The sequence below is a fragment of the Oryzias latipes genome, chromosome 7 (assembly GCF_053564925.1).
Source record: "Oryzias latipes strain Hd-rR chromosome 7, Olatipes_Hd-rR_3.1".
NCBI lineage: Eukaryota > Metazoa > Chordata > Actinopteri > Beloniformes > Adrianichthyidae > Oryzias > Oryzias latipes.
The window spans coordinates 33507104-33521627 of record NC_136243.1 but is presented as its reverse complement, the minus strand read 5'-3'; the positions used below and the strand labels follow the sequence as shown (position 1 = coordinate 33521627).

At 42.1% G+C, this 14524-nt stretch overlaps 1 protein-coding gene across 1 annotated transcript; it reads right to left on the bottom strand.

Annotated features, from left to right (window-relative positions):
• Nucleotides 1-619: 619 nt before the first annotated feature.
• On the bottom strand, nt 620-14036 carry klf15 (Kruppel like factor 15). Its single transcript, XM_004070269.5, has 3 exons — nt 13779-14036; nt 10725-12304; nt 620-2688 (listed from the first exon to the last, which is right to left on the bottom strand). The coding sequence occupies exons 2-3, from the start codon at nt 12233-12235 to the stop codon at nt 2511-2513; spliced, it is 1689 nt and encodes a 562-aa protein (XP_004070317.1). The 5' UTR covers nt 12236-12304; nt 13779-14036; the 3' UTR covers nt 620-2510.
• Nucleotides 14037-14524: the final 488 nt, after the last annotated feature.

Here is a 14524-nt window from a genome sequence, read left to right as displayed (position 1 = left end):
CACAGGGTATGCAGGTGATACTCCACCGAACAACACCAACAGGCTAATGGTTTGAGAGGCTTCAAAAAGAAAAATCAATACAACATGCCTGCGTCTCACCAACTTCACCCGTACGTGTTGTAGGAGTGTTCACTACGACTTGTCGTCTACAGCATAGCCATAGAAAAATGTGCATGAACATTTTCTCTCCACGATGGGGTCATAACCCTTACAGGTTTGACCATTTTTCACCCGGAGACAGCCTGTATCCACCGGTGAGGGCAGTCGGGACTAAGGTTTTAAGTCACTGCAAAGGAGAGTATGGAATGAAAGCACGGGAACTGGGTTCTGCTGGAAAGAACCGAAGGTACAGGTTGGTTTCTGTGACAGGCGACGCACAGGTTGCTGCAACACACTGGAGCTGAGAAGCCTGTCTCTGTGCTGTTGACGGCCATAAATGCCCTCGAAGGGGCGGTCAAGAATGGGGTACAGGCGGTTGTGTGGTCGGTCGATGCCCCAGGTGGCAGCAGCCAGTAAAAAATGGCTGATCCCTGTTTGTTTTTTGTCTTTTTTTGCAAAAGTCTTTTTCTTTTTGGTTTAGAAATGCAAAACTCAGATTTTTTTAAAAACACAGCAACAATTTTATATTCTAAATTTTATTGTAAATGTGTTACATGGTAGAACAAAACAAAAATATATGATTTGAACAAACTCTTTTTGTGTAAAGTGTTTAAAGAATACATTTTGCGTTTTTTACGAGACATTATTCAACAAAATGCATCTGCCACAGAGAAATAATAGCTTCACAGAAACAACAAATGTGTTCTGTAGACACTTGACAAAAACAAGGCTTCCCTAGTTTTCATTTCATATTTATATATTTATATATATGCAAATTATCTAGTTATATACATGTCTTGACATTATCCAAAATCTTTTAAAATCACAGAAATTACAAGAATATTTCAGCTCTCCTTTGTGCAGTATTTACATACATTCGTTGGATCACATTTGACACCCGTTGGGAGAAGTGGGTCTTCCGTTTGCCTTGAAGGAATGCCTGAAAGAGTACGTACATATCCTCCACACAGCCAGGGACAAACACTTCAGATGGGTTGTGGATCAGCTCTTCTTTGAAATAGAATTTGTTTTGGTTTTATAGTGTAAATTTGAACTTTATAAATCTTAGTGAAAAGCACCGTTATTGTTGTGGAGAAGAAGAGAAGTCTTATCCAGAAAAGTAAAATCCTCATAAACAAATGCATAAAGAGGGCCTTGAAGCAACCGGGGGGGGGAAGGGCTTGTATTCAGGTCACCAAGTCCTTTGGATCATTTTAAATTACAATCTTCAGTCACTCACCAGCAGAGACATCAAGTAAATTAGGCTACATAAAAAACTGGTATATCAAATCACAAATTCATAAAACAGAAGTTGTGATTTGTGACTTAAAGACATCGCTTTTCCTCTTCGGATCAAATTATTTTCTGGATGTAGCTGCACAAAAGAATGTTTGATCCAAAAATGAAGCTTTAAAAAATGGGATTTAATCCGAACTAAGACGTTTACCGGATTTTCAGCACTATAAGGCGCACCTATTTTTTTTAATTTATTCCCATATATAAAGACGTATATGTAAACTTCACTGCTTGTTCTTCGGTCGCGATAGCGAGGGTGGTGCGAACGTAGCTTTTTAGATCGCCTTTTATATGACATAAGTTCCAAAATAGACCATTCATTGATGGTGCACCTAATAATCTGGTGTGCCCTATAGTGCAACAATTTGGTAGTCTTCATCAAATAAGTGCAACTACACAAAATTTTTAATTCTCACTAGGGACCAAAAGTTTCTCGTGTGCCAGTGCAAAATACACAGTCTCACCATCTCCAGTGGGGAAGAGTACTAAAACTTGAGCTTTGTTTTTGTGTTTGAAGGTTTTTCTTCTTCGGATGCGATAAAAAAAAAAAATGGCAAGAACACTTAAATAGAGTCTAAAGGAATGTCAATGTTTCCAATACACTGCTGTCTCTTCAGGAAGAACTGTGTTTCTGTTCCAATGAATCTTGCAAATAAGCCACTTTTTGAAAGAAGTTAAAACCGGCATTCAGCTGTTCTATTTCTTTTTCATGATTTAGCTTTAAAAAAAAGAAAAAGAAAAAAAGAAATTGGGGTCAAAATTAAACAAATTCCCCAGAGATGTGAAACTACAAATCTTTTTTGAAAGAGATTTGGCAATGAGATTTCTGAAAAAGATGTATGAGAAGCTTATTCCATCCGTGAGATTGCTGTGTCAAGTAACAGAGTTCTGCTTTAGGTTTTCCAGTCTTTCCTCGCCACCCAATAAATTATCACAGTACCATGAATGTGCGTCACATACTCCAGCGTATGCACACACGCAAGCAAAAAGAGCTCTGCACGGCGTCCTTTTAAGGGTGTTTGGACTGTGGTGCCACCAACCTATGCCCTTGTCTCGTTTTCGTCACGCACACCTCCCCCACCCCCTCCCTCAGCGTCAGTCTGTCAGAGCGGGGGTCACAGGGGTCCGTTTGCAGAGCGTCCTGTCCTGCTGCTTCGTGGAAACCGGTGAACTTTGAGGTGTTTCGACAGGTGATCGCTGCGGGCAAACTTCTTTTCGCAGACGATGCACTGGTATGGTTTCACTCCGGAGTGGGAGCGGCGGTGTCGGGATAACTCATCAGATCGAGAGAATCTGGGGGGGAGGGGGGAAAAAAGGAATAATTAAAATCTAGGATTATTTGCTGCACCATTTTCCCACATATTGCATCAACATTTTGTCTGTGTGTAGGAATCCCTTCATAAAACGTAGTCGTGCTTGGAGTGCAAATACAATAAAGCGTAATCTAGAGTCATGGCGCTTCATGTGTGTAATTCTCTACAACTACTGTGTGAAGCTGAGGAGGCATCCATATTTAGCTCAGCACATGAGCAGTGTAAATCCAAGCCCAGTCTATTCCTGGCCTGATCTGCTGTGGTCTCCATGGGCTCCACTCAGCCAGCAAAGCGTTAACTGGATGTAATGCCTCCACACCTAAGACATGGTTTTGTGCGTAGAGGCAAAGCTGCCAGGATCAAATTAATCTGTAACCAAGACCGGTTCGGTTTAGAGGCTGCAGGACGGAAGGTTTGCTGAGATTTAAAGACACAGTTATCTGTCTCAAGATCAGAAGCTAAATGTAAAGCCGGCCTGTTTTCATTACCGAGTCATAAAAAGAAGAAGCAGCTTATAAAGCTTAACAATAAAATCCAAAGAATGTTTAAACAAACTGGGGTTAGAAATGGGAGGTTTTATTTTACCAGCGTCTCACCTAAGATTATATGTAACCTGCAACAGTAAAGGGTTTGTTTAGAAACTTTTAGTGGGGCGAAAATATTTTATATTCTTAGTGAAAAAAACACAAGTATTTAAAAAAAGACAAATCTAAACAAAAAAACAAGCTGGCCAGAAAACAATCTTAATCAGAATCAGAATCAGCTTTACCGGCCAACTACAGTGCATGTGAAAGGACTTTGGCTTCGGTGTTAAAACATCATAACTGCATTGATGCCGTCGTTTTTCCACGTCTATCGTATTTATTTTTGATCGTGTCTTAAAAGCTCAACAGATTTTGCAGCATCGTAATGTTAGAAAACTAACAAGATGTTTTTGTAAATTAGCAGACACATGGAAAGTAAAATTGAAAATATAAATTCATTTTATTTGGACAAATGAAAAAAAAAACAAAGCATTAAAAGGTAAGAGAAGTTTTTATGTTTATTTTTGAAGGTTTCATTCCGCTGTTAGTGTATTACATTTTAATAAGTGATTTAAATTATCCCAAAAAACCATCAAGTAACAAATCTACCTACGAGCAGAGTAGTGTCTACTTTAATATGTGTATTTCTTTGACTTTAATATCTTTAATATGATTTTTAAATAGGCAAACATAGGTTTTATTCTCTTATTTATTTTTATCTGTAGTATTTGTTTTGGCACCGCCATGGTGATGGCTTTAATCTCATTATACATGTGGACAGGAACAATAAAGAGAATCAGATTCTGATGTGAATTAAATGATATTTTGTCGCTTTCACCTGACTTGGCTATCTTCAAAGGAAAACTGCCAGAAAGTAAATATCAGTGCATCAAAGTCAATCAGTCTGTGACACTAAATTACTGTTAACAAGCTCATCCATCATGCTAAATGTTGCCCTCACAAAGTTGCCACTTCAGTTGTTCCCTTGTTTTTCTGTGGAAACATTAAGAATTTCCAGAAACTTTGCAGCACTTGCAGGAACTGTTTTTATCCTTCACACCTTTTGGTTTTCTTACTTTTCTGCAGCCTTATGTACAAACACAATAAACATGAACCCTGAAGTTTTATTGATTCACAGTGACTCCCCAAAATTTGCCCAACTCAATCTCTTAATAATGGCAAAACAAACTCTACTTTTGCTTTTGCATAGATGGATATCTTTCTATGAAAGCTGAATCTGCCGTAGATTAACCACTAATTATACCATGCTCCGGGTGAATACTCGATTCTGATTGGCTGCTGGGTGTGCATTAAAAAGTGATGACCGCACGCCCACAAAAAAAAGTTCCGGTCACCTGGCTTAAATGTTTTGTATCACTGCGCCAGCTTCTTTAAAAACAACCTTTAGGTGGTAAGAGGTGAACTTTCTCTCTGAACTGATGCTTTATTCAACCCATCGGGAAGATCAGCATATTGATATCGCCGAATCTTGACTGCAGCGGTGGTGCGGCGCCATGTCACGTTACCATGACAAGGCGTCGCGCCACGTAACGAATAGTCCGCTTTTTGTGGAAAAAAAAAAAGATAATAGGACTAAAAACTGGGTAATATTTATTTATTTTGTAAGTGACCATGGTATAAGCGGGTTAATGGCCGATGAAGTGTGCATCATCACATTTTATCTTGGTATTTACTCTTATCCTTTTTAATTTATTTATTTTTTATTAACTATATACTGTACCTCAACTTGTGTATTCTTGACACTGTGTATTTTCAATGTAGTGGTTCTGTGTACTCCTTTTTACTGATTGGACCATGAGTCTGGAATAAATTTTCTTTATCTATCTATCTTTTTAAACGCCGTGGAAGCCTGAATGAAAGTCAATGAGCCATCAAACAAAAGTCAAGATAGAAGCATCGTTCAAGATTTTTGTAGATATCGAGGATTATAAAATGTACTGAACAAAACTGACACCTAAGTATTTGAATGTATATAATAAAGATGCAAAACAACCAAAAAAGCAACTTAGAATTTACTTTGGCATTCACCAAATGCCAAAAAAAATTTTTTTTTAAAGGTAATCAACCAAAGAAAACTTTTCCTTCCTTTGAACCAAAGTTTTTACTGTTGGGAAATCTTCATACAAATCCGATCATCGTACAAAAACGACTGAAGAGATGACAAATATGAAGTAAATGATTTGGAGTTGACATCCAGAGATTATTTTTGCACGTGGATATTTTCTTTTTCATACAGTGGGAGTTTAACCTCACTGGATTGTTATTTTGTTAGTGTGAGGTCAGGTTCTCTCGTGTTACTCCTGTTTACTGTAGCAGCTGTTCACCTCTTTAAAAGCTGCTTGTGACCTGTGAACGGATGCCAGCGATACAGGTAACCTTCCAGTGTACTGAAAAAATAGCCAAAGAGGCAGAGTATTTTCACGGTTCAAAAATACCATTTTGTTTTATGGAGTTATCTGCCAAAACGTTGTGCCAATTTCAGCGAGTATTCCAAAGGACAATCCTGTGATAATCTGCATCGATCAATTATAATAGAGAATTACAAGCTTTTGTTTTTTTTTAAAAAAGGCCAAAAACAACCACAATGAACGTTTGCAGGATTTATTGTAGACAAACTGATCACTGACTCTTTTTTTACAACAGTTAAAACGGCTCTTGATGTACTGAAAAAAAGATAAACTGTGCTGATAAGAATGTGCTGATTAGCCAGAGTAATGGGGGGATGATAAACATGCACATATTACACCCTAAAGCATTGACTCATGAACTGCAAGCTGGAGCAGGAGAGAAACCTGGCCCGGCTCCTCTTTTACTCTCACTGGGCCAGAGTCCAAACACAATACTCTGCAATAGTTTTCATATAAAAAAAAGTTTCAAGAACTAAGATCTATTTCTGAAAATCTCTAGAACTCATTTCCATTCCTCCTGCTGTCTGGCTGTTTTGGTTTTTCTACCCATAATGCAGTCAGTTGTCAGAAGCCGCAACGGCGGACATTTCTGTGGCTGTAGGCGAGGGCCACAAACACAGAGATGGAGGGGATTTGTGCTGGTAAGTTTAGGGTGTTTTTCACTTTGAACACTGGCTTTGACACTCCGCTTCCTCTAGGCTGCTTGGCGTGGCTGCTACACAACCCATTGAGTCCACATTAGTGTAGGTGCTGTGGGAAACGCATCTGCAGGCTTTGTTCAAGCTTGTCCTGAAATCCACTCAGCAGGGAAGGTGGGGCCCTCAGCTCAGTTTGGATGGTAAAAATAACAATACCTTCTCATCCTGACTTTTTGTGTCCTTTAATATTTCAGATGTTGCATGTTGGAGGGATAATCACTTCATCCGAATGCAATTTCCTGACACAAGTTGGCCTCGCAAAGACAAACCACAATGAAAGTAGCCGGAAACCCTCCATGGTTTTAATGAATTTTTTTTTTTTTTTTAGATCAAATGTGAAGCTCGCACTCTGGATTCGGAGCACACAATGTCATTTTTGTGGCCAAATTAAAAAGCAAATAAAAAATCTTATAAGTAAATCTAGCTCACAAAAGATATGCTGACAGAAACAACATTGGCCCAATGACAGCCACACTGTTTGGACATCAAACTTTGGTTTTCAGCTCAGACTCCATAGGTCTGAGCTGAAAATATGACTGTTTTCTTTAGTATGTTGTTGCCTGCATGTCTGCATTCAGATCCAGGCTTGAACAAAACCAGGTTAGGAATGAGAAAAAAACCCATAAAACTGGGAGTCCGGCCAATGAAATAGCACTTCTACAGAGGAGCCAACACAATGATCTATTCTTAGGTTACAGAGGGTAAATGGTGCCTGACTCACTGGTTCAAGTCCATTTCCCAACCCAGGAGAAAGTGGGGGCTGAACTTTATATGAGAGGATATTATTACTGTTCTTAAAAAAAAAAAAAAATCATTTTTTATGCTTTTCAAAAGTAGTCTATCCTTCACAGCTTTAACTTGGCTTCCACATGTTGTGGAGATATGCAATGTTTACCTGGCTGCAGGAGAGCGATCAGTTAAAAAGCAAAGTAAACTAAAAAAAAAAAGAACACCTGCAAATGTGAGACACAACTCCCAAAGAGCTTTTCCTCAACCCAGATAACACACGTGTTTCGGGTCCAAACGGCTTCCGTTCTGCTGGATTAGTAGCCACAAATGCATCAAACGTGACCCAATTCTGCCCTTTTCCCAGCATTTCAGTCACATCTGCCCTCCCAACCACTTATCATCACCTATGAGCGCTTGCTCCGATCTTTAATAGATATACCCTGCAAAAGCATAAGGACACATGCTCTTACAACTACTGTAACTCTTTGGCCGTTTATTCAGTTAACATTGCCAAAGGATTATGACGTAAAGTGCAACGTATATCCAGAGCCAAGTAATTCATTCGAAATTTGCATTTGAGTCATGGGCGGGGCCATTGGTGCAAAGAAACTCCCCGCCTCCCCTTCCCCTTTTTGTTGCTGGGAGCTCGGAGTATGGAGCTTGTGGCCCCGCCAGGGAATTTTCTTCATCACAAATAATCTTTTATTGAAACTGCATTTTTTTTCTGCTCCTGATTCACAATAATTTAAACAAAGAAATACTCAGAAATGCAATTTTGAGCTAAATAGGTCAAAAAAAGTCCTCCATCATCAAAAAAAAAAAAAAACTCCAGAAGAACACCGATTTTATCGCAGTGGGTCTTTTAGGGGGTTTGGCCCTTAAGGTTTCTTCAATGACTTATGCTAGACACAAAACCACTCATATCACATATGTCCACTGTCCCATAAGGTCAAAGGTCTTTAAGTATGGTAATACTTGACAAATATAAAACATTAAAGGATACACCAGTAAACGTGCTAAGGTTTGAGCAGCAAATCTTTGCTGCACCCTAGATACACTTTACAAAGCAGAAATGCATTGAGAACGACAGCCATGTGCAGAAAGAGCCCTCACAGTCTGAGGTTAAACTTTACTGATCAAAATGTTACTGTCTCCATTTTTTTCAGACACACATTTAGCCATTTTCTGGCAAATCCAGCTTCGAACAAGACCTCTGCATTAGCTGCAGCTCTGAATCCCTGTTTTAGCTGGATGGCAGAGAAAGACCTGCGAAATTTCAAAAGGTTCCAAAGTCAGAAGATTTAAGCAAACACAATGTGATGTTTTGTAGAATAACAACTGAGACTAATGTGTCAAACATTGGAAGGTCTGGTTAACTGCCTGAGTCACGACGATTGATATGACTCAACAGCTTTGGCTTTAGATTCCAAGAGTTCTGCTGTTCTGTTATTCTTGGTGAACATCCTTAAAGTTAAGACTTAGAAAGGGGCAATGCTCCAGATGAGTAAGACGTCTGACTTTAACATCACTGTTCTGCATAATGAGAAGCTGAAAAAGATTTGAGGGCTCACAAAGCAGGGGAAAACAATATTTGGACTCTGAATGACAGCCCTCATGGAGGCGGTAGATCCACACCAATCACATGGTTTTCATGTCTAAACTCATTCCATGCCCAGCAGGTTTTGTTTCACTACATTTAAGTGCATTTCAAAATGTTCCATAGCAGTCTATATTAAGGTCTACCAAGCCTCAATCACCCTTTGATCTGTTTTCAAAATGTTCCCAGGGGTCTTTTAATCAAGATTATGCCGCTTTTAGCCAAAATCTCAAAACCTGTGCCATTTTCTGGGACATAGTTTCTGCAGCGCGGCGGGAGTTTATTAAAAAATTCATCTCTCAGCTCACCTTTGCACTAACAGATTGCATGACTGAATGATTTCACACTATTTGGTTTTAAGGCATAAGTATGCGTGTGAACACTATCTGTTTTGTGTACATGTCGACAGGTGGACATTTTTGCAGCTAGCAGGTGTGTTTATAACATTTGAGTGTGTGTGTGGACGGGCCCCGCCCTTTTTGTACTTCATTTGAACCTTACCATAATGATTAACAACCAGTAAACTTGCTGCTTTATGCTGCTTCATGGTCTTACCCCCCTTCCCCTCCTATTATCACCCCCTACCCCCCCTCTCTCTAGCGTCCCTCTCTCTTCTTCCCCTCTTCCCTTTTCCGTCCGGTCCAACACCAAAGATTTTCAGACATGATTGAAATTAATAAAGTTTGGCCTCAATTACAAAAGGGGTTTATTCAGACATACCTTTGGTTTGTCTGTAGATTAATAATCCCTCTTGTTAAAGTAAAATATGTCCAACACAAGAGGCCCTCAGCTCTCATCTGTCTGCCCAGCTGTTGGACAGGACAAGTTAAAAAAAAAATAAAATAAAAAGAAATTCATCTCTGAGTTTAGGGCCTGACTGTTGACTCAAAATGCCACAAGAACATATTAAAACACTATTTTTTATTGGCATGCCAAACTGAAAACAAAATTGTTCTATTGAATAAACTGCCAAGTCAGGTTTCAATTATAGTCAAAGGGTGCAAAAACTATTCAGGCCTCTTCTCCATTAATTGCATGTCGCTAAATTACAAATGAGTAATTCCATTAAGAAAAACGTCACTTCTAGGAAAACATTGTTTTTTTTTCTCCAACAATGGCACGAACTTCAAGCAAAACCCTTCCATTTACATATGAATGCATCTACACACAGCATGTGTACCATTGGGCAACAACTGCAAGTACAGAGCAAGAATTCATTGACCAGCAGGTCAAAAGCTGTACTTTGGATCGTCATGTTCCAAACAACGTTCTGACCCAAATGGGAGGAAAACCCTCGCAGAACAGAGAAAGCCAACAGCTTATGGCAAACTTGAAAGACGTATCACGTCTTCAAAACCACGCCAGTGCAAAGCTTCACGCACGATCCTGGAGGACGGAGGGGGTTGTTACATAAATGTGTTGCAGACAGTGAGTAAACAGGTGTAATAGTTAACGGGAGGGGGGGGGCAAAGTCTGCCAAGAAACAACTTCAAAGGTTCTTCTATCTAATCTGTAACCTGAGTGCAGTTCAACAACACACAGATAGCAGGGAGGACACATCCAGCTGCTAGAGAACAAGCTGATGACAACAACCTTTTGCTTGCTCATCTGCTGTCATGGTAAACGCATAACATTAAACTTCTGCATCCTAGTAATCAACAAGAACCTGAAAAGACTGAGAAATGGCTTTTTTTTGGGGGGGGGGGGGGGGGGGGGAGTTAAAAAAAGAACAAAAACAAAACACTGCAGGGGAAGGCATCTCTTATCTCTTTTACCTTTAACTAGCCTGAGATAACCGAGCCAGTTCATTATAAGTCAATCTGTCCTGTTCCACATTATCAACAGCTGATTTAAAATGTGTGAATGTAGGATCAGATGGGAAGGAAGTTGTTAAACTTGATTGGTCTAATCCCTGTGGAGATAAGCATCATCCTGTTATTAAATGTATGTGACTAGATCTTTTGTGCCGTTGGTTATCTCTATTAGCCCATCTAAAGTGGAATATTTGAGGTTATTGTGAGGAGCCTGGTTCTGCTCACCTCCATCCACAGCCCGGCCACGTGCAGGCAAAAGGCTTCTCCCCCGTGTGCCTCCGCAGGTGCGCTTTCAGGTGGCTGCTCTTGGTGTACATCTTGTTGCAGCCGGGAAAAGAGCACTTGTGCATTTTAATGAGATCTGCCACTGCACTTTTCTGGCAGCGCTGGCCTCCGGCGAGGACCCCCGCCGCCAAACTGCCGCTTAAGCTTCCGTCACCGAGCCCTGTGGGTTTAGCAGCAATGGGAACCGGTGCAATCCGGACAAATTTGGATGAACCAGCACTTCCAATTTTGTTTGAGCTAGCAGCTGCCGGGGAAAGTAGCTGGGGCACCAAAGCAAAAGTTTGCCCCTGGATGGTGACCAGGAGCTGCGCGATTTTGATATCAGATGGGCCTTGGGCAGGCTGGGAATGGGTTTTCTGAGGCTGGCTGGTCACAGCGTCTGATATGGCGTTGGGGTTTGGTTCTTGTTTGATCTGGATGGGCTGGATTTGAAGAATGACAGGCACATTGGAAGAAGCGTTGGCACTTTCAGACGAATCTGATGAGGATCCACAGTCCTCCTGTTTGATCCCATCAACCCGACTGTCGGCTGAAATTGCATCCACCATTGATGGCGAGCTGTCCATCTCTGATGGATCTGATGACTTCTTCAGCACATCTTTGGTCTCTAAAAAGGAGGGAAGTGGAGAACGTGCCACCGGAACAGTCTGATCCGAGTTTCGGGGTGATGACTGTCCTGCCCATGTCGTGGAACCCTCGGCCTCGGCATCATCAGACGTTGATGTCTCTGGAGACATTGCCTCCTCGCTGCCATCCTCCTCTTTTTCCACCCCCACAACCATGTTCTCCTCCAAGAACTCCTCAATCTCTTCCAGAGTGGGCTGAAAGAGGAGTGCTTCAGGATCCTGCAGCTCGTCAAGGAAAACTGGGAACTCGAAAACGTCCTCTTTGGTGTGCTGCTGCAGGACGTTTGGCCGCTGCTCCCTCTTGGACTCCCATGTCAGGCTTATGGCAGAAGAGTCCAGGCCCATGGCATGGGAGGAGGTGGTGGAGGATGAGGAGGTAGTAGAGGAGGTCGGAGAGGAAAGACAAAGAGAAGAACAGAGAGGAAAAGAGACAGAGCTGGTACCGCTGTTGGAGCTCAACGAGGTGGTCACAGATCCTTGTGAGAGTAGGAGGTCCAACAAGCTTTCTTGACTTTCTCCTCCTGAGGAGCTGCAGCACCCATTGCTCCTTCTGCTCTTGCTCTCATAGCTGGCATGAGACACCGGCGAGGAGGACTCTGGGCTGGAGCAGTGGGAGGAGCAAAGGCTGGAGGAGTCACTGAGGTCATCCTCAGAAAGGCAAGGTGGAGAAAAGAGGGTCACCCCTTGGTAGGACTGGTGATGGTAGGAGCATGCGTCGGTTACCATGACGCCCAAGATGTGGTGACAAGCGCAGTTGTAGTCAGACCTTGGAGAGCCGGAACAATACAGGAAGGTCTCCTCACCAAGAGACAGGTGATCAACCATTCCTGTAGGGAGGGATGTTTGCCGACTCTGCTTTGCTCTGAAGACCAAGCTTCTCACCAGAATGTCTACCTGTGGAGGAGAAGAAGACGTCAAAACGATCCTCCATTTATTCCACAGATGGTTAAGGAGGATTTTCATGCATTCACTTAGTGTGACTGCCACTTTGAAAAGAAAAAGAAAATCTGACCAAGGGTGGGACATCAGACATGACTGTCGCCACTGTCGCCGTTGGGTGAACTTCCAAGGAGATATTGAGAGCTTAGGCACTTGTCTGTGGTCATTCTGACCTTTGCGTGTGGTTAATGTTTTACACAGCTGCCCGTCAAGTGTCAGTTAGTATAAAGAACTGCAGAGGAAAATTGGAAATTCTTGGACTTGACGGACTACCTGCAGCTTGTTTAAGAGCTTTTAACTTGAAGGGCAAAAAGAGTCAAGCACATGTCAGGAAAAAGGAATTCGAAAACCTGTGTGTGTGTGTGTGTGAATGCTGTGTGCATGCATGCGTGTGTGCACTCTGCAGCTGCTAGCTTCAAGCTGACCATGTGGAGTCCGGGTTTCCCATTTCTCACCCCATCTAAGATTAAAGCCACATGGTCATTTAACAGTGCACCCCCCCCTCCCCTCCTAGTCTTTAACTAATCCAAATCCATGCTGCTATGAAACAAAAGTGAGATTAGAAAGAAGCTGTGTTTGACATCTATTCAGATTAGGATCAACAATGTTTTCAATGGGATGAGTGAGGGATTTACGTTCTATTTTTGGCCTCAGAAACCACGTGAAGTGTCTAGATTTACAGGGATTCAAAATATTAGACAATATGAAGTGTCTCTTGAGTGAAACGTGATTAACACGTGATTTTTAACTCGCTTTAAATGCAATCCTGTTGCAAGGAAAAAGTGTGTGTGGTGGTGGTGGTGGTGGTGGTGGGGGGGGGGGGGGGGGACGTGCGCCCTCTTCTGCTTAAGAAAAAAACAAAGCAGCCTGCTTTTAAAAGTGGGGACTGGGGGCCTCCAGGGGTCTCGATATGGGTTCCATGTGGTCCCGTTTCGCTTTGATTTTCTTAGTACGTAAAATGAATTTTGAATTTTGTGTGTGTGTGTTTTACGGCTTTTTTATGAGGGGAGTAGGGTTAAATGAGATTGAAAGATTGGAGCAGCTGCTATTACAACTTGGCAAAGTTTGCAGTCATTTGTCCTGCAGCAGCCCTAAAACATCAAGCAGCCTCTGACAGCGAGATGCTCTCTGTGCGCGAATCGAATCGGAATCTTCGGCATGTTCAGCGCTTCAGGCTCTGACACCAAGTGTGACCACAGCCTGGACTGCTTTGCTTAATGACAGAAAAACTCACTCAGTCATGACAAACACGAAAGGTTATCAGAAAAATGTCGCTTTTTCTGCTCAGCGTTGTGGAACTGTGAAAGCGCTTTGCGCGTGATGGATCGCTCCTCTCGTTCCGCACACGCAGAGCCACGTTTCTAAATCACGACAGAAAATCTGAACACAACCGCGCGGAGATAGGCATCCTTCGGTAGAAAGAACTCACCTGAAGCTGCGGGGAAAAACCCGCACCGCCACGCCGTGTGCTCCTGTCTGTAAAGTTTGTGCGTAAAAGCGCACGACGGCAATCCTATTCCGGCAGCACGAGCTTTGCGCAGCAGTCCCCACTGTTTCTCACTGTCTTACACACATACACACACACACACACACACACACAAATACCCAAGAACACGCTCCCCCGCCTCCATCAGCGTCACATGATCGCTGCTGGCTGGGATCCGGAAGTCATATGAAGGCTCGCCTGCTCGACGCGTCCTGATTGGATCCTGGTGAAGTGAGGATCATAAATCACTGTCGTGGCCCTTATTGTTGCTTCACTGGGACTTAAGGCAGGTCATGCAGGTGCTGAAAAGCTCCACTTGCAAAATAGTTCCCATTACCCTTGAGGGTGCACTTCAAAGTGTTATGAATTATTGTTGTTTTTTTAAAGCTTTCTTAAGAAAAAAAAATGAAAAGATGCTTGGTTAAAAATAGAAAACGCAGTCACGTTTTTCAAAACAAAAGCCCTTTCCTGCAGGAAAAGCTCCCAGACTTCAGAAACTCCAAACAAGCCTTTTGCCTGTTGCGGAGAAACATGTCTGAGTAAGTGGTTCAGTGAATGAGGGACTCATTGAGGCTGTTTACACACTGCCTAATAACATCAGCAGTAGAGAATTTGCTCTCAGTGCTGCGGAGCAGATCTGGTATAAACACCACTGTGGGCTGGAGTGACTTCTGTGCTCCGGCATAATT